General features: G+C 44.8%; 1 protein-coding gene across 6 annotated transcripts in view; it reads right to left on the bottom strand.

The window, feature by feature from the left end:
- The window catches only part of TMEM231 (transmembrane protein 231), a 28751-nt gene extending 8781 nt beyond the window's left edge, over positions 1 to 19970 (bottom strand). For 5 of the 6 annotated variants that reach the window (XR_005452977.1, XM_038754131.1, XM_038754133.1 and 2 more), the window contains exons 1-2: positions 10346 to 10494; positions 2501 to 2670 (exon numbers count right to left, since the gene is read on the bottom strand). Coding sequence is in view for 5 of the 6 variants with exons in the window: in XM_038754131.1 (XP_038610059.1) it covers positions 2501 to 2670; positions 10346 to 10484 (309 nt within the window). In the remaining variant the exon portion in view is untranslated. Of the gene's footprint in view, positions 1 to 2500; positions 2671 to 10345; positions 10495 to 19841 lie in introns of those variants that run through there. The other variant, XM_038754132.1, reaches the window with a different exon arrangement.
- Between the last annotated feature and the right edge of the window lie 200 nt (positions 19971 to 20170).

The raw sequence follows: 20170 nt of genomic DNA, 5'->3' as shown, positions 1-20170 counted from the left end.
GGCTATGCTGCTTCCCAGAAGGTCTACACCTTTACTGCTCCTAAAGAACATGCTTCCAATCAGGTCTTGTCTACTTGAAGTAATAAAATAATTATAGGATACTATTAAACCAAAGACTTTCTAATAAAATATCCACATGACTGCTTGCAAACTCAAGTATGTTTCAAACTCAAGTTGACCGCCTATTAGTTTTTTTAAAAAACTAAACTGAAATCTCTCTTAATTCCATAAGGTAGTCTGGGGAGAGACAGGTGGATCATTTACCAAGAAGGTAGAAATTAATCCTAGGCACGTGTTCTGATTATAAGTCAGAGATCATGGGTTCAAATCCCCGTTCTGCCAATTGTCAGCTGTGTGACTTTGGGCCAGTCACTTCACTTCTCTGGGCCTCAGTTACCTCATCTGTAAAATGGAGATTAAGAGTGTGAGCCCCCTTTGGGACAACCTGACCACCCTGTAACCTCCCCAGCGCTTAGAACAGTGCTTTGCACATACTAAGTGCTTAATAAATGCCATTATTATTATTATTATTATAGCAAATTAGAGAAGAGTAGAATTTGGTTTCTGTCCAGGCAAAAGACTCTGCCACTGACCAAAAATTTGTTTCGTTATTAGTAATAAAAGACATTTATTGGGTACCGAAAATAGGACAGGCACTTTTCAAAACCAAAACACAATGTGGTCCTTGTCCGGGTGGTTTACAATCTAAATACACACACCAAGCAGAAACAAACGAACAAAAATACACTCCAAGGGGAAGTATTTGACAACAGGAAGATAAACACTCAACAGCTTTATTCCTAATGACTCAGCCGTGGATGGACGAAATGACAAATGAATGAAGCATTGAGTAATAATAATAATAATGGCATTTGTTAAGCACTTACTATGTGCAAAGCACAATTCTAAGCACTGAGTAAGGGGAAGGCAATTTGCAGAGTTAAATCTGAGTCACTTTTTTACGTTTAGGACTTCAGTTGTTATTGTCCTGAACTCTTGGGAATGTCTTAGATCAAGGCGAGAGTTGGGAAGATGCACACTGAAGATCCAGGAAGATTACAATTGTTTAATAATTTGTAAAAGGAATGAAGAGCCCAAACCCAGAGCTAAACAGGCTCTTTTCAACAACGGAGCCTACGAAAAGACGTACAAAAAAACTGAGCAATATTCAGAGAGGAGTTGCTCAAAGGAATTTGCTACTAACCTACTTGCCTATTAAAATAACACCTCTGAATCCAATTTTCACCCCAGGAATCTGAAGTTTCTTATTTCAGGGTTTTGGGGGGTTTTTTTATTTTAAAAAGTCTGGAAGATTTTTTTTTTAACCAATTTGGAAATATTCCATTTTAGCCTCCAGGCAATGATCTCAAAATCAACTGAAGAAATTCAACTAAAAGAACAGAGTCGTTTCACAGACCCGAAGAGCTCAGAACAGTGCTACCACATCGTAGTGCTTAACAAATATGATATTAATAACAACGTTTTGTATAATAATCAAGCCCTTATTATGTGCCGGTCACGGTACTAAGCTCTAGGGAGCCCACTGTTGGGTAGGGACCATCTCTATATGTTGCCAACTTGTACTTCCCAAGCGCTTAGTACAGTGCTCTGCACACAGTAAGCGCTCAATAAATATGATTGATTGATTGATTGATTGATATAAGCTATGGACACAGCCCAGGTTCCACATGGGGCTCAAAGTAACACATGAGGTAACTGAAGCACAGAGATGTGACTTGCCCAAGGTCACGCAGCAGACAAATGGCAGAGCGAGGATTAGAACCCAGGTCCTTCTGACGCCCAGTACCATACTTTATCAACTAGGCCAACACTGCTTCTCAGGAATTTTCAGAAGAGCCAAGAGTGCATATGAATGGAAGATTATTTGGAAACTTTAGTGCTTCTAAATCTTGTGTAAATTTGACACCAAGCTGCTGCGATTCTTGTGTCCTTGCACCGACCAGAAAAAAAGCCCCTTGGGGAGAGGGACGGTGATTAATGTTTCTTTCCCAGATTTCTTGGTATTGGTTCTGCAACCATAACTCTACACTGAGAAGCAGCATGGCCTAACGGATAGAGCACGGGCCCGGGACTCAGAAGGGCCTGGGTTCTAATCCCGGCTCTGCCACTTGTCCGCTGTGTGACCTGGGGCAAGCCACAGCGCTTCTCTGTGCCTCGGTTACTCACCTGTAAAATGGGGATTAAGACTGTGAGCCCCATGCGGGACAGGGACTGTGCAGAACCTGACTGCTTTATGTCTATCCCAGCGCTTAAAGCAGTACCTGACACATAGTGAGTGCTGACAATATCATAAAAAACAAACAAAAACCCACCACAGGAACGAATCACGCCCCAAGGGGGACCTTCCGATGACTCCCGTGTCTTTGCTTCTTCCCTTCCCTTCCCATCCCTGGATCCTTCCCTCTCCTGAACCTCCAGCTCAGCCCCCTCCTCGTCCCCCCAAAGCCCAAGGTCCAGCGTGGAGTTCGGAGCCACTTACGGACACCAGTGGGACCCGAAGTCTTGCCCCCTGCAACCGGTTGAAAGTGGGAAAGGTGCTCCATGCTAGAAAGTCGCCGGGAGCCGGGCCCAGCAGGGCCACAAACAGCACCTGGTGTTGAAACCGGATTGTTGGCTGCTCCTCGTAGCTACTCCGCTTCAGCCAAAACCCTAAAATGAGAAAAACATTAGAGACCGAGGTAAAGCCAAGCGAGATGGGGCGTCGGAGGGGGGAGAGGAGGCAGCGGAGAATGAGAAGAGATAGAAGAAAAACCACGATCACCTGTGAGTTTTAATGCAGGGATTCGAGCAGGCAGGCAGGGGAAGCATTGTGCCAGGAGGGCTTGGTGCCAATAATAATAAGAAGAAGAATAATGATGGCATTTATTAAGCGCTATGTGCCAAGCACTGTTCTAAGCGCCGAGGAGGTTACAAGGTGATCAGTTTGTCCCACAGCCTTAATCCGCATTTTACAGGTGACGGAACTGAGGCACAGAGAAGTTAAGTGACTTGTCCAAAGTCACACAGCTGACAAGTGGCGGAGCCGGGATTTGAACCCATGACCTCTGACTCCAATGCCCGGGCTCTTTCCACTGAGCCACGCCAATGGGTTCAGTGCCAGAGAGCAGGAGCAATCCATCAGCAGTATTTTTCTGAGTGCCAAGCACTCTACTAAACGCTTGGGAGAGTACAGCTAGTTTAGAAGATGTGATCCCTGCCGTCAAAGGCGCTTACATTTAAGGGGAGAGACAGATATTGAAATAATGTACAGTTGGGGGAAAGAGTAAAAGAGGATTTGTCAGGAGTTGGTTGGTGTTTAAGAAATAGGGTATGTAAGTTAGGTACATAAGGGCTATAGGAGATTGTGTGTTCACAAGTACTCGGGTCACGCAGAAGTGCTGAGGGGGCAGGTGGAGGGATATATCCTGGGAAGAAAAGAAATTAACTGAGGAAGGACTCTTGGAAAAGATACGATTCAGGAGGGCTTTGAAGATGGGAAGATTTGTGTTCTGTAGGATTTAAAGGAGGAGAAAGCTCTAAGAGGGGGGAAAGATGTGAGGCAGGGTTAGGGGTGGGAGAGACAAGAATGAGGAACAATGAGATTAACATGGAGGAAACAAAGAGTGCAAGCGGGGGTGAAGAGGGAGAAGGGAGTGGATAAGTATAAGAGGGAGAGACTTGATGGACTGTTTTAAAAGCCAATGGTTGGGAGTTTCTACTTGATGCGGTGGGGAATGGATAACCACCGGAGGTTTCTGAAGAGTGAAGAGGTACAGTAGAATGACATTTTCAAACTTTGATCTAGGCGACAGAGTAAAATACGGACAGAGGTGAGACTAGAGGTCAGGAGATCAGTAAAGCGGCCGAGGCGGTAGTTAAGCCCGTTGGTGACTAGTGCTTGGATCAGCGTGGTGGCGATTTGGGTGGAAAGGAAGGGGTGGGCTTTGGTGGGCGAGAAACCACTGACATTTTGTGATAGAATACAGTGTGAGCCCACTGTTGGGTAGGGACCGTCTCTATATGTTGCCAGCTTGTACTTCCCAAGTGCTTAGTATCATCAATCGCATTTATTGAGCGCTTACTGTGTGCAGAGCACTGTACTAAGCGCTAGTACAGTGCTCTGCACACAGTAAGCGCTCAATAAATACGATTGAATGAATGAATAGAATATGGGGGTTAAACAGGGGAGGAGCCAAGGGTAATGCCACAGTTAGAGGCTACGGAGAGCGGAAGCATGGCAGCGTGGGCCACTGGAACGGGCAAGTTAGATGGAGGAGAGGATTTGGGAAGGAAAATGAGGAGTTCAGAATTGAACGTATTAAACTTGAGGGGCCAGTGGGCCCGCAGGACTGCAAAGAAAGACAGAGGTCTGTGCTAGTGAGGTAGATTTGGAAATCATCGGCAGAGAAGTAGTTGTTGAACCCTTAGGGGGGAATGAACCCCTTGAAGGAGGGGGTGTAGAGAGAAAAGAGAAAGGGACCCGAAATGAGTCTTGAGGAATACCTACAGTAAGGGAATGGGAGGCTGAGGAAGAGCCACTGTAAGAGACTGAGGACCGGCCAGAGACATAGGAGGAGAGTCAGGAGAAAACTGTATCAGAAACACCAAGGCTCCATAATGCTTCCTGGGGAATGGTGTGGTCCACCATGTCATCATCAATCATCATCAATCGTATTTATTGAGCGCTAACTGTGTGCAGAGCACTGTATTAAGCGCTTGGGAAGTACAAGTTGGCAACGTATACAGACATTCCCTACCCAACAGTGGGCTCACAGTCTAAAAGGGGGAGACAGAGAACAAAACCAAACATACTAACAAAATAAAATAAATAGAATAGATATGTACAAGTAAAATAAATAGAGTAACAAATATATACAAACATATATACAGGAGGGATGGAAGACGCCCCCCATCTTCACTTACCATCTAGCCGCCACCTCCTCGGAACCACCATGTCAAAAGCAGCCAAGAAAGTGAGGAAGATTAGGACAGAACAGAGTCTTTTAGATGTGGCAAGGGGAGGCTCATTGGTGTGCAGGGGACGTGTCTACCAACTCTGTTACACTGTACTCTCCCAAGCGCTTAGTACTGTGCTCTACAAACATTAAGCGCTCAATAAATATTCATTCATTCATTCAATCATATTTATGGAGCGCTTACTGTGTGCAGAGCACTGTACTAAGTGCTTGGGAAGTACAAGTTGGCAACATATAGAGACGGTCCCTACCCAACAACGGGCTCACAGTCATTCACAGTGAATGAATGAATCCCCATTTTACAGATGAGATGCTAGAGAAGCAGCGTGGTTCAGTGGAAAGAGCATGGGCTTTGGAGTCAGAGGTCACGGGTTCAAATCCCGGCTCCGCCACTTGCCAGCTGTGTGACTTTGGGCAAGTCGCTTCACTTCTCTGGGCCTCAGTGACCTCATCTGTAAAATGGGGATGAAGACTGTGAGACCCCAGTGGGACAACCTCATCACCTTGTAACCTCCCCAGCGCTTAGAACAATGCTTTGCACATAGTAAGCGCTTAATAAATGCTATCATTCATTCACTCAATCGTATTTATTGGGCGTTTACTGGGTGCAGAGCACTGTACTAAGCGCTTGGGAAGTACAAGTTGGCAACATATTGAGACAGTCCCTACCCAACAGTGGGCTCACAGTCTAGAAGGGGGAGACAGACAACAAAACAAATTAACAAAATAAAATAAATAGAATATGTACCAGTAAAATAAATAGAGTAATAAATACGTACAAACATATATACAGGTGCGGTGGGGAAAGAAAAAAGGTAAGGTTGAGGTGACTGAGGCTCAGAGAAGTGAAGTGAAGCCTCAGCTTCTCAGCTTCTTGCTGCTCGAGAAGAAGCGTGGCTCAGTGGAAAGCGCACGGGCTAGAGAGCCAGAGGTCGTGGGTTCAAATCCCGGCTCCGCCACTTGTCAGGTGTGTGACCTCGGGCAAGTCACTTCACTTCTCTGTGCCTCAGTTCCCTCATCTGTAAAATGAGGGATGAAGACTCTGAGCCCCACGTGGGACAATCTGATCACCTTGCATCCTCCCCAGCGCTTAGAACAGAGCTTTGCACATAGTAAGCGCTTAACAAATGCCATCATTATTATTATTATTGTTAAGTGACTTGCCCAAGGTCCCACGGCAGGCATGCGGACTCGAACCCATGACCTCTGACTCCAAAGCCTGTGCTCTTTCCAGTGAGCTGTTCTGCTTCTCGATGAATGAATGACTGGTCCTCTCCCAAGCGCTTAGCGCAGTGTGTGTATATATGTTTGTACATATTTATTACTCTATTTTACTTGTACATAGCTATTCTATTTGTTTTATTTTGTTAATATGTTTGGTTTTGTTGTCTGTCTCCCCCTTCTAGACTGTGAGCCCGCTGTTGGGTAGGGACCGTCTCTAGATGTTGCCGACTTGTACTTCCCAAGCACTTAGTACAGTGCTCTGCACACAGTAAGCGCTCAATAAATACGATTGATTGATTGATAGCAAGAGCTTAACAAATGCCATCATTATTATTATTATTAAGTGCCTTGCCCAAGGTCACACAGCAGGCACGTGGATTCGAACCCATGACCTCTGAGTCCAAAGCCCGTGCTCTTTCCAGTGAGCCGTGCTGCTTCTCGATTGGTCCTCTCCCAAGCGCTTAGTGCAGTGTGTCTATATATGTTTGTACATATTTATTATTCTATTTTACTTGTACATAGCTATTCTATTTCTTTTATTTTGTTAATACGTTTGGTTTTGTTCTCTGTCTCCCCCTTCTAGACTGTGAGCCCACTGCTGGGTGGGGACCATCTCTAGATGTTGCCAGCTTGGACTTCCCAAGCACTTAGTACAGTGCTCCTCACACAGTAAGCGCTCAATACATACGATTGATTGATTGACCTCTGACTCCAAAGCCCGTGCTCTTTCCAGTGAGCCGTGCTGCTTCTCGATGAATGAATGACTAGTCCTCTCCCAAGCGCTTAGCGCAGTGTGTGTATATATGTTTGTACATATTTATTACTCTATTTATTTTACTTGTACATAGCTATTCTATTCATTTTATTTTGTTAATATGTTTGGTTTTGTTCTCTGTCTCCCCCTTTTAGACTGTGAGCCCACTGTTGGGTAGGGACCGTCTCTAGATGTTGCCAGCTTGGACTTCCCAAGTGCTTAGTACAGTGCTCCGCACACAGTAAGCGCTCAATAAATATGACTGATTGATTGATTGACCGATTGACCTCTGACTCCAAAGCCCGTGCTCTTTCCAGTGAGCCGTGCTGCTTCTCGATGAATGAATGACTAGTCCTCTCCCAAGCGCTTAGCGCAGTGTGTGTATATATGTTTGTACATATTTATTACTCTATTTATTTTACTTGTACATAGCTATTCTATTCATTTTATTTTGTTAATATGTTTGGTTTTGTTCTCTGTCTCCCCCTTTTAGACTGTGAGCCCACTGTTGGGTAGGGACCGTCTCTAGATGTTGCCAGCTTGGACTTCCCAAGCGCTTAGTCCAGTGCTCCGCACACAGTAAGTGCTCAATAAATACGATCGATTGATTGACTGATTGGAGAAGCAGCGTGGCTCAGTGGAAAGAGCCCGGGCTTTGGAGTCAGAGATCATGGGTTCAAATCCCGGCTCTGCCAACTGTCAGCTGTGGGACTTTGGGCAAGTCACTTCACTTCTCTTGTACATATTCTTGTACACTTCTTTGTACATATTTATTACTCTATTTATTTATTTATTTTACTTGTACATATCTATTCTACTTATTTTATTTTGTTAGTATGTCTGGTTTTGTTCTCTGTCTCCCCCTTTTAGACTGTGAGCCTGCTGTTGGGTAGGGACCGTCTCTAGATGTTGCCAACTTGTCCTTCCCAAGCGCTTAGTCCAGTGCTCTGCGCACAGTAAGCGCTCAATAAATACAATTGATTGATTGATTAGTATGTTTGGTTTTGTTCTCTGTCTCCCCCTTTTAGACTGTGAGCCCGCTGTTGGGTAGGGACCGTCTCTAGATGTTGCCAACTTGTCCTTCCTAAGTGCTTAGTCCAGTGCTCTGCACACAGGAAGTGCTCAATAAATACGATTGATTGATTAGTATGTTTGGTTTTGTTGTCCGTCTCCCCCTTCTAGACTGTGAGCCCGCTGCTGGGTAGGGACTGTCTCTAGATGTTGCCAACTTGTCCTTCCGAAGCGCTTAGTCCAGTGCTCTGCACACAGGAAGCGCTCAATAAATACGATTGATTGATTAGTATGTTTGGTTTTGTTCTCCGTCTCCCCCTTCTAGACTGTGAGACCGCTGTTGGGTGGGGACCGTCTCTAGATGTTGCCAACTTGGACTTCCCAAGCGCTTAGTCCAGTGCTCTGCACACAGGAAGCGCTCATTCACTACGATTGATTGATTCTCTGTGCCTTGGTGACCTCATCTGTGAAATGGGGATGAAAACTGTGAGCCCCCTGCGGGACAACCTGATCACCTTGGAACCTCCCCCAGCGCTTAGAACAGTGCTTTGCACAGAGTAAGTGCTTCACAAATGCCATCCTAGAACAGTGCTTTGCACATCACAAATGCCATCCTAGAACAGTGCTTTGTACATAACAAATGCCATCATCATCATCATCATCATCATCATTGGTTGCTGTGGCCGCGGTGAGCGCTCACCTCCTCCCTACTCCCTCCTGAGAGCTCCCCTCCTCCAGGAGGCCTTCCCACACTGAGCCCCTTCCTTCCTCTCCCCCTCTCCATCCTCATCTTACCTCCTTCCCTTCCCCACAGCACCTGCATATATGGATATATGTTTGTACATATTTATTACTCTATTTTACTTGTACATATCTAGTCTATTTTATTTTGTTGGTATGTTTGGTTTTGTTGTCTGTCTCCCCCTTTTAGACCGTGAGCCCACTTACTGGGGTAGGGACTGTCTCTAGATGTTGCCAACTTGGACTTCCCAAGAGCTTAGTCCAGTGCTCTGCACACAGTAAGCACTCAATCAATACGATTGATGATGGATGATGATGAGCCCCTCTCCATCCCCCCATCTTACCTCCTTCCCTTCCCCACAGCACCTGTATATATGTATAGATGTTTGTACATATTTATTACTCTATTTATTTATTTTACTTGTACATATCTAGTCTATTTTATTTTGTTGGTATGTTTGGTTTTGTTCTCTGTCTCCCCCTTTTAGACTGTGAGCCCACTTCTTGGGGTAGGGACTGTCTCTAGACGTTGCCAACTTGGACTTCCCAAGCGCTTAGTCCAGTGCTCCGCACAGAGTAAGCGCTCAATACGATTGATGATGATGATGATGATGGATGATGATGAGCCCCTCTCCATCCCCCCCATCTTACCTCCTTCCCTTCCCCACAGCACCTGTATACATGTATATATGTTTGTACATATTTATTACTCTATTTATTTTATTTGTACCTATCTATTCTATTTATTTTATTTTGCTGGTATGTCTGGTTTTGTTCTCTGTCTCCCCCTTTTAGACTGTGAGCCCACTGTTGGGTAGGGACTGTCTCTAGATGTTGCCAATTTGTACTTCCCAAGAGCTTAGCCCAGTGCTCCGCACATAGTAAGCGATCAATACGATTGATGATGATGAGGATGATGGATGATGATGAGCCCCTCTCCATCCCCCCCATCTTACCTCCTTCCCTTCCCCACAGCACCTGTATATATGTATAGATGTTTGTACATATCTTTTACTCTATTTATTTATTTATTTTACTTGTACATATCTAGTCTATTTATTTTATTTTGCTGGTATGTTTGGTTTTGTTCTCTGTCTCCCCCTTTTAGACCGTGAGCCCACTTATTGGGTAGGGACCGTCTCTCTATGTTGCCAACTTGGACTTCCCAAGCGCTTAGTACAGTGCTCCGCACATAGTAAGCGATCAATCAATACGATTGATGATGATGATGATGATGATGGATGATGATGAGCCCCTCTCCATCCCCCCCATCTTACCTCCTTCCCTTCCCCACAGCACCTGTATATATGTATATATGGTTGTACATATTTATTACTCTATTTATTTATTTATTTGTACCTATCTATTCTATTTATTTTATTTTGCTGGTATGTTTGGTTTTGTTCTCTGTCTCCCCCTTTTAGACTGTGAGCCCGCCGTTGGGTAGGGACTGTCTCTAGATGTTGCCAATTTGTACTTCCCAAGCGCTTAGTCCAGTGCTCTGCACACAGTAAGGGCTCAATCAATACGATTGATGATGATGATGGATGATGATGATGAGCGCAGGCGCGGTGGGAGGGCGCGCGGTAGGGAGGGAGTGTAGGGCCGGGCGGGTGCCGCTAGGGGTCGCGGCGCTCACCGTGACTGCGGAAGGCCAGGAGCAGCGGCGGGCCGTAGGTGAGGGCGGCGGCCAGCAGCAGGAACAGCGCCGCCTTGGAGCCCAGCCCGGCCCGGTAGCCGCGCTCCACCGGGTGGGCGAACAGCTCGTACAGCGCCATGGCCGCCCCGACCGCCGACGGCCCGGGCCGGGACCGCGGACGGGGCCGGGGCCGGGGCCGGGATGGCGCCGCGTTGGGCCTCTGCCGGTTGCCATGGCCGGGGGGGTCTCCATGGCGACGGCCGCGACTGACGGGGGAGGCGGCCAATGGCCAGGGGGCGGCGGCCCCGAGGAGCCAATCAGGAGGCGGCTCCCGCTGGGAGGCTGCGCGCGCACCCCGGCCCGGGGGACACGAGGGAGGGGAAGGGAGAGGAGGGAGGGGAAGGGAGAGGGGGCAGCATGCATTCATTCATTCATTCATTCATTCATTCACTCACTCACTCATTCATTCATTCACTCATTCATTCACTCATTCATTCATTCACTCATTCATTCATTCAATCAATCAATCAATCATATTTATATATGGATATATGTTTGCCCATATTCATTACTCTATTTATTTTACTTGTACATATCTAGTCTATTTTATTTTGTTGGTATGTTTGGTTTTGTTGTCTGTCTCCCCCTTTTAGACCATGAGCCCACTCATTGGGGTAGGGACTGTCTCTAGATGTTGCCAACTTGGGCTTCCCAAGCGCTTAGTCCAGTGTTCTGCACACAGTAAGCGCTCAATAAATCATCATCATCATCATCATCATCATCAATCGTATTTATTGAGCGCTTACTATGTGCAGAGCACTGGACTAAGCGCTTGGGAAGGACAAGTTGGCAACATCTAGAGACGGTCCCTACCCAACAGTGGGCTCACAGTCTAAAAGGGGGAGACAGAGAACAGAACCAAACATACCAACAAAATAAAATAAATAGGATAGATATGTACAAGTAAAATAAATAAATAGAGTAATAAATTCATTCATTCATTCACTCATTCATTCATTCATCATCAGCAGCAGCAGCAGCATCGATTATATTTATTGAGCGCTTACTGTGCGCAGAGCACTGGACTAAGCGCTTGGGAAGTCCAAGTTGGCATCATCTAGAGACAGTCCCTACCCATCATCATCATCATCAGTCGTATTTATTGAGCGCTTACTGTGCGCAGAGCACTGTACTAAGCACTTGGGAAGTCCAAATTGGCATCATCTAGAGACAGTCCCTACCCAACATCATCATCATCAGTCGCATTTATTGAGCACTTACTGTGCGCAGAGCATTGGACTAAGCGCTTGGGAAGTCCAAATTGGCATCATCTAGAGACAGTCCCTACCCAACATCATCATCATCAGTCGTATTTATTGAGCGCTTACTGTGTGCAGAGCATTGGACTAAGCGCTTGGGAAGTCCAAATTGGCATCATCTAGAGACAGTCCCTACCCAACATCATCATCATCAGTCGTATTTATTGAGCGCTTACTGTGTGCAGACCACTGGACTAAGCGCTTGGGAAGTCCAAGTTGGCAACATCTAGAAACGGTCCCTACCCAACAGCGGGCTCACAGTCTAGAAGGGGGAGACAGACAACAAAACCAAACATACTAACAAAATAAAATAAATGGTATAGATATGTACAAGTTAAATAAATAAATAGAGTAATAAATATGCACAAACATATATACATATATACATTCATTCATTCATTCATTGTGGTTGAGCGCTTACTGTGTGCAGAGCACTGGACTAAGCGCTTGGGAAGTCCAAGTTGGCAACATCATCATCATCATCAATCGTATTTATTGAGCACTTACTGTGCACAGAGCACTGGACTAAGCGCTTGGGAAGTCCAAGTTGGCAACATCTAGAGACGGTCCCTACCCAACAGTGGGCTCACAGTCTAAAAGAAGGGGGAGACAGAGAACAAAACCAAACATACTAACAAAATAAAATAAATAGAATAGATATGTACAAGATAAATAAATAGAGTACTAAATATGTACAAACATATATACAGGAGCCCAACAGTGGGCTCACAGTCTAGAAGGGGGAGACAGACAACAAAACAAAACATATAACCCAGATAAAATAAATAGAATAAATATGTACAAGCAAAATAAATGGAGTAATAAATACGCACCAACATAGATACACATATATAGGTGCTGTGGGGAAGGGAAGGAGGTAAGGCGGGTGGGATGGAGGGGGGAGGAGGGGGAGAGGAAGGAGGGGGCTCAGTCTGGGAAGGCCTCCTGGAGGGGAGCATTCATTCATTCATTCATTCATTCAATCAATCGCATTGCTATGTATATCTTCAGACATATATATCTTCATCCTCTTATGGACAAGTAGGAGGCAAAATAAGTTAATCGGCCGCAGGGTTGGAGAAGCCAAGGTGGTGACGCTGATAGGAAAAATGACTCGGAGACATGAGTTCAGATAGAGCAGTAGCGGCAGGAAAGCTGACTGCTCAACCGTTCATCTCCCGAGACGTGCGAGGGACGAACAGTCCCGATCCCAGCCGCTTCTTCCCTTTTCCTTGCTTCCCCATCCGAGCTACACGAAGGATTCCCGGGCCCACGAAACTTTGGCAACGATGTTCTCAGGAGACATCGCCCGCACAGGATGGGGTCATCTCAGACAGGGCCTAGCCGCTTTGATCAGTGTCAGCCCTCCTCGATTACGGGATCTTCCCGAGGCCTATTCCTCACATATCCTGTTGTTAAGCCCTGTATACAATGGAGTCGGTAATAATAATAATAATAATAATAATAATAATGGCATTTATTTATTCATTCATTCATTCATATTTATTGAGGGCTTACTGTGTGCAGAGCACTGGACTAAGCGCTCGGGAAGTCCAAGTTGGCAACATCTAGAGACGGTCCCTGCCCAACAGCAGGCTCACAGTCTAGAAGGGGGAGACAGACAACAAAACCAAACATATTAACAAAATAAAATAAATAGAATAAATATGGACAAATAAAATACAGTAATAAATACATACAAACATATACTCATTCATTCAATACAATACATACAATATGTGCAAAGCAGTGTTCTAAGCGCTGGGGAGGTTAAAAGGCGATCCGGTTGTCCCACGGGGGGCTTACAGTCTTCTAGACTGTGAGCCCACTGTTGGGTAGGGACTGTCTCTATATATTGCCAACTTGTACTTCCCAAGCGCTTAGTACAGTGCTCAGCACACAGTAAGCGCTCAATAAATATGATTGATTGATTCATCCCCATTTTACAGATGAGGGAACTGAGGCCCAGAGAAGTGAAGTGACTTGCCCAAAGTCACCCAGCTGACAGTTGGCGGAGCTGGGATTTGAACCCATGACCTCTGACTCCAAAGCCCAGGCTCTTTCCACTGAGCCACGCTGCTTCTAGCCTTTAGGGAAAATGCAGTCAATGATGATGATGGCATTTATTAAGCGCTTACTATGTGCAAAGCACTGTTCTAAGCGCTGGGGAGGTTACAAGGTGATCAGGTCAATGCCGCTTCTGCTGGAGCATACGGCTAGTGTGGACAACAATCCCATTTTACAGATGAGGTAAATGAGGCACAGAGAAGTTAAGTGACCACTCCAAGGTCACATAGCAGACAAGTGGCGGAGGCGGGATTAGAACCCACGTCCTCTGACTCCCGAGCCCGTACTCTTTCCACTATGCCATGCTGCTTCCCCTATCAATCAATCGTATTTATTGAGCGCTTACTGTGTGCAGATCACTGTACTAAGCGCTTGGGAAGTACAAGTTGGCAACATGTAGGGACGGTCCCTACCCAACAATGGGCTCACAGTCTAGAAGACTGAGCGCTACCGAGTGCTTAGTACAGTGTTTTGCTCACAGTAGGTGCTCAAGAAATACGATTCATTATATTATTCTAGTGTACTCTCCCAAGCGTTTAGTACAGTGTTGCGCACGCAAGTAAGCGCTCAAGATATACGAATGATTGATTATTGAACAGGAACTCTGGAAAAGTATGAAAGGCCCAAACATAAACTTGATTTTATCCGAATCCTCAGAATGATTTTTCGCCCATCCTTAACAGTAGAGTCACCCTGTGTTTTAAAGAGTGAATTATATATTATAAATTATCCCTATTAATGTCTTTCTCCTCATCTAGACTGTAAGCTCCTTTTGGTCAGGGAATGCGTTTGAGAACTCCATCGTACTGTACTCTCCCAAGAGCTCAGTACGGCGCTGTGCCCACAGTAAACGCTCAAGAAATATGATTGATTATTGAACAGGAACTCTGGAAAAGTATGAAAGGCCCAAACATAAACTTGATTTTATCCGAATCCTCAGAATAATTTTTCACCCATCCTTAACGGTAGAGTCACCCTGTGTTTTAAAGAGTGAATTATATATTGTAAATTATCCCTATTAATGTCTTTCTCCTCGTCTAGACTGTAAGCTCCTTACGGTCAGGGAATGTGTTTGGTATCTCCGTCGTATTGTACTGTCCCAAGCGCTCAGTACGGCGCTGTGCCCACAGTAAACGCTCAAGAAATACGAATGATTGATTATTGAACAGGAACTCTGGAAAAGTATGAAAGGCCCAAACATAAACTCGATTTTACCCGAATCCTCAGAATGATTTTTCGCCCATCCTTAACAGTAGAGTCACCCTGTGTTTTAAAGAGTGAATTATATATTGTAAATTATCCCTATTAATGTCTTTCTCCTCGTCTAGACTGTAAGCTCCTTACAGTCAGGGAATGTGTTTGATATCTCCGTCGTATTGTACTGTCCCAAGCGCTCAGTACGGCGCTGTGCCCACAGTAAACGCTCAAGAAATACGAATGATTGATTATTGAACAGGAACTCTGGAAAAGTATGAAAGGCCCAAACATAAACTTGATTTTATCCGAATCCTCAGAATGATTTTTCGCCCATCCTTAACAGTAGAGTCACCCTGTGTTTTAAAGAGTGAATTATATATTATAAATTATCTCTATTAATGTCTTTCTCCTCGTCTAGACTGTAAGCTCCTTACGGTCAGGGAATGCGTTTGAGAACTCCGTCGTATTGTACTCTCCCAAGCGCTCGGTACGGCGCTGTGCCCACAGTAAACGCTCAATAAATAGCATTGACTGATGGATCGCACTGGGGGCTCACAATCTAAGTAGGTGGGAGAATAGGTGCTTGGCACATAGTAAGCGCTTAATAAATACCATTATTATTATTATTATTATTATTGAATCCCCATTTTACAGTTGAGGATACCGAGAAGTTAAGTGACACAGCAGGTAAGCGGCTCTTGACTCCCAATTCTGCACTAGGCCTCGCCATTTCTCAGTTCATGCCCTCAGACCCCCGGATAGGCCCGGACCGGTCAGTGACACTGAACTGGACCCCTTCTTCGTAAAACTTGTGAATTTACTTGCTTAATTGCACGGCTGTGGGGGTTTTGTTGGGGTCTTTTAATCAGCCCTTGGCACTAAGCAGTAGACTTAAGTGTGGTTTACTTTGGCCTTTGGCCAGGGGCTGTGACGCTGTGAAATGCAAAATATATCCGAGCCAAGACCCAGTTTGCTGAAAAGATCCTTCGCAGAGTCCCAAACTGCCCGAGAGAAGCAGCGTGGCTCGGTGGAAAGAGCATGTGCTGGGGAGCCAGAGCTCAATCAATCAATCAATCAATCGTATTTATTGAGCACTTACTGTGTGCAGAGCACTGGACTAAGCGCTTGGGAAGTTGGCAACATCTAGAGACGGTCCCTACCCAACAGCGGGTTCACAGTCTAGAAGAGAGAGACAGAGAACAAAACCAAACATATTAACAAAATAAAATAGACTAGATATGTACAAGTAAAATAAATAAATAGAGTAATAAATACGTGCAAACATATATCCATCTATACAGGTGCTGTGGGGAAGGGAAGGAGGTAAGATGAGGGGGATGGAAAGGGGGACGAGGGGGAGAGGAAGGAGGGGGCTCAGTCTGGGAAGGCCTCCTGGAGGAGGTGAGCTCGGTTCTAATCCCGACTCTGCCGCTTGTCAGCTGTGTGACCTTGGGCAAGCCACTTAACTTCTCTGGGCCTCAGTTCCCTCATCTGTAAAATGGGGATGAAGACTGTGAGCCCCACATGGGACGACCTGAGTACCTTGTATCCACCCCGGCGCTTAGAATAGTGCTTGGCACATAGTAATCACTTAACAAATACCAACATTATTATTATTTGCGAGGAAGTCATTTCCTTTTAGGAGAGGTGGAGGTGCTTTGTTGACAGGGCTGTCTGCGCACACTTCCCATCAGTCAATCCGTGGTATTTATTGAGCACCTATTGTGTGCTCAATATTATATTTATTAATATTATGTTGCCAACTTGTACTTCCCAAGCACTTAGTACAGTGCTCTGTGGTATTTATTGAGCACCTATTGTGTGCTCAATATTATATTTATTAATATTATGTTGCCAACTTGTACTTCCCAAGCGCTTAGTACAGTGCTCTGCACACAGTAAGCGCTCAATAAATATGATTGATGATGATGGTGTGCTCATTCCTGCACTATTAGGGCTAAGCATTAGAAGTAGAGAGTCCGCATTGTGTTTTAAAAAGTGAATTATATATTATAAATTACTTATTCACATTAATGTCTTTCTCCCCCTCTAGACTGTAAGCTTGTTATGGGCAGGGAATGTGTCTGCTAATTCTGTTCTCCCAAACGCTTAGTGCAGTGCTCTGCACATAGTAATCGCTCAATCAATCAATCAATCGTATTTATTGAGCACTTACTGTGTGCAGAGCACTGTATTAAGTGCTTGGGAAGTACAAATCGGCAACATATAGAGACGGTCCCTACCCAACAGTGGGCTCACAGTCTAGAAGGGGGAGACAGAGAACAAAACCGAACATATTAACAAAATAAAATAAATAGAATAGATATGTACAAGTAAAATAAATAAATAGAGATTGATTGAATGTCTGCCCTAGCAAAGACATTTGCAAAGATCTCCCCCGTCAGCTTCCCAGAACTTATACAAATACCTTGAAACTGTTGCTTCTCCCTGTTCGTAAACATTTATTGTCTGTGTTTTTTTTCCCTCAAAATTATGAATTGTGAGCTCCTTGCCAGCAGGGATTGTATCTATTAATTCTACTGGAGTCTCCCAAGCCCTTAGCACAGTGCACTGTAATAATAATAATAATAATAATAATAATAATGGCATTTAAGCACTTACTATGTGCAAAGCACTGTTCTAAGCGCTGGAGAGATACAAGGTGATCAGGTTGTCCCACGTGGGGCTCCCAGTCTTAATCCCCATTTTACAGATGAGGGAACTGAGGCTCAGAGAAGTGAAGTGACTTGCCCAGGGTCACACAGCAGACATTAAGCACTCAGTAAGCGGCACGGAGTAGTGGCTAGAGCACAGGCCCGGGAATCAGAAGGTCTGATGCCGGCTCTGCCGCTTGTCTGCTACGTGACCTTGGGCAAGTCACTTCACTTCTCTGGGCCTCAGTTCCTTCAGCTGTAAAATGGGGACTGAGACTGTGAGCCCCACGTGGGAAAAGGGACTGTATCCAACCTGACTTGCTTGTATCCAACCCAGCACTTAGTAATAATAATAATAATAATAATAATAATAATAATAATAATAATAATAATGCTATTTGTTAAGCGCTTACTATGTGCAAAGCACTGTTCTAGTACTAGTTCTAGTTCTAGTTAATAAGCTAGTTAATTCTAGTCTGTTCTAGCACTGTTCCAGTCCTAGTTAATAATCGCTTAACAAAACCCACAATTATTATTATTATTTACTTCCCCCCCTCCATCCCCCATCTTACCTCCTTCCCTTCCCCACAGCACCTGCATATATGTTTGTACATATTTATTACTCTATTTATTTATCTTACTTGTACATATCTATTCTATTTATTTTATTTTGTTAGTATGTTTGGTTTTGTTCTCTGTCTCCCCCTTCTAGACTGTGAGCCCGCTGTTGGGTAGGGGCTGCCTCTATGTGTTGCCGACTTGTACTTCCCAAGCGCTTAGTCCAGTGCTCTGCACACAGTAAGCGCTCAATAAATACGATTGATTGATTGATTGATTGACTAGGTGGTTATCACTGAAAATAGCTCTGGGCCTCTTGCTGCTAGTTGTGTCCTGTCAACTGGGGAGTCATTTTCTCCCAAGTGAGTACCCAAGTGACACTGAAATAACATACGATGAATAAAGTATTTCTCTTACAACTTATTAATCAATGTACACAGCTATCCATATTTTTCCCTCTGTATGTTTTTAGGTCAGTTTTTGTGGTTTTATCTGCAACTCAATAAGAGCCAAACGAGGTGATCAGATTTTAAAAATCAATATGCTGTAAATCAGGGTAGTGTTGAGTTTCTTTTCATAACAGTCAACTTTAGGCATTTATCTGTTTTTCACATGTCATCCCAAAACAATCAGCAAACACTGTTAAGCAGTTCAGAGGGAGGTGACTGGTGGGCAGCATATGTAGTCAACAGGACACATAAAAATATTGTAGCACAACCAAACGGGAAATTCATTCAATCGTATTGATTTAGCGCTTACTGTGTGCAGAGCACTGTGCTAAGTGCTTGGAAAGTCCAAGTTGGCAACATCTAGAGACGGTCCCTACCCAACAGCAGGCTCACAGTCTAGAAGGGGGGAGACAGACAACAAAACATATCAACAAAATAAAATGAATAGAATAGTAACTATGTACAAGTATAATAGAGTAATCATCATCATCATCAATCGTATTTATTGAGCGCTTACTGTGTGCAGAGCACTGTGCTAAGCGCTTGGAAAGTCCAAGTTGGCAATATATAGAGACGGTCCTTACCCAACAGCGGGCTCACAGGCTAGAAGGGGGGAGACAGACAACAAAACATATCAACAAAATAAAATGAATAGAATAGTAAATATGTACAAGTATAATAGAGTAATAAATATGTACAAACATAATCATCATCATCATCAATCATATTTATTGAGCGCTTACTATGTGCAGAGCACTGTACTAAGCGCTTGGGAAGTACAAATTGGCAACATGTAGAGACAGTCCCTACCCAACAGTGGGCTCACAGTCTAAAACATAATCAGCATGGCTCAGTGGAAAGAGCCCGGGCTTTGGAGTCAGAGGTCATGGGTTCGAATCCCAGCTCCGGGATTCACACACAGCTGTGTGACTTTGGGCAAGGCACTTCACTTCTCTGGGCCTCAGTGACCTCGTCTGTAAAATGGGGATGAAGACCGTGAGCCCCCCGCGGGCCAACCTGATCATCATCCTCATCATCAATCGTATTTATTGAGCGCTTACTATGTGCAGAGCACTGTACTAAGCGCTTGGGAAGTACAAATTGGCAACACATAGAGACAGTCCCTACCCAACAGTGGGCTCACAGTCTAAAAGATCACCTTGGAACCTCCCCAGCGCTTAGAAAGGACCCAGATTCACAGAAAAGACAACGAGAAGATGGATGATGTTAAAAGAAGGTGAAAAGACGTCACCCAAGATGGAAGGCCACGGCTCTCGGGGAATTGAGTCCTCTCCCTCGTCGAACCCAAGATGAATGGTGGACTCTCTTTTGGGGAACGATGGGTGGACCTCCATCCTGTGACTTCAGAACCAAGGATCTGCCGGAAAGAATTGATCATGGTGTCGGTAGTTTGTGCAATGTTACTGCTACTCTCTCTTCCACGCCTGTCATGTTTGCACTGGAGCATGGAGTGCAATAAGCAGCATGGCTTAGTGGCTGCAGCACGGACCAGCCCCACCACTTGTCCGCTGTGTGACCTTGGGCAAGTCACTTCACTTCTCTGGGCCTCAGTTACCTCAT

The sequence above is a fragment of the Tachyglossus aculeatus genome, chromosome 11 (genome assembly GCF_015852505.1).
Source record: "Tachyglossus aculeatus isolate mTacAcu1 chromosome 11, mTacAcu1.pri, whole genome shotgun sequence".
Classification (NCBI taxonomy): domain Eukaryota; kingdom Metazoa; phylum Chordata; class Mammalia; order Monotremata; family Tachyglossidae; genus Tachyglossus; species Tachyglossus aculeatus.
The sequence above is the reverse complement of the archived record's forward strand: the minus strand, read 5'-3'. Positions and strand labels throughout refer to the sequence as shown.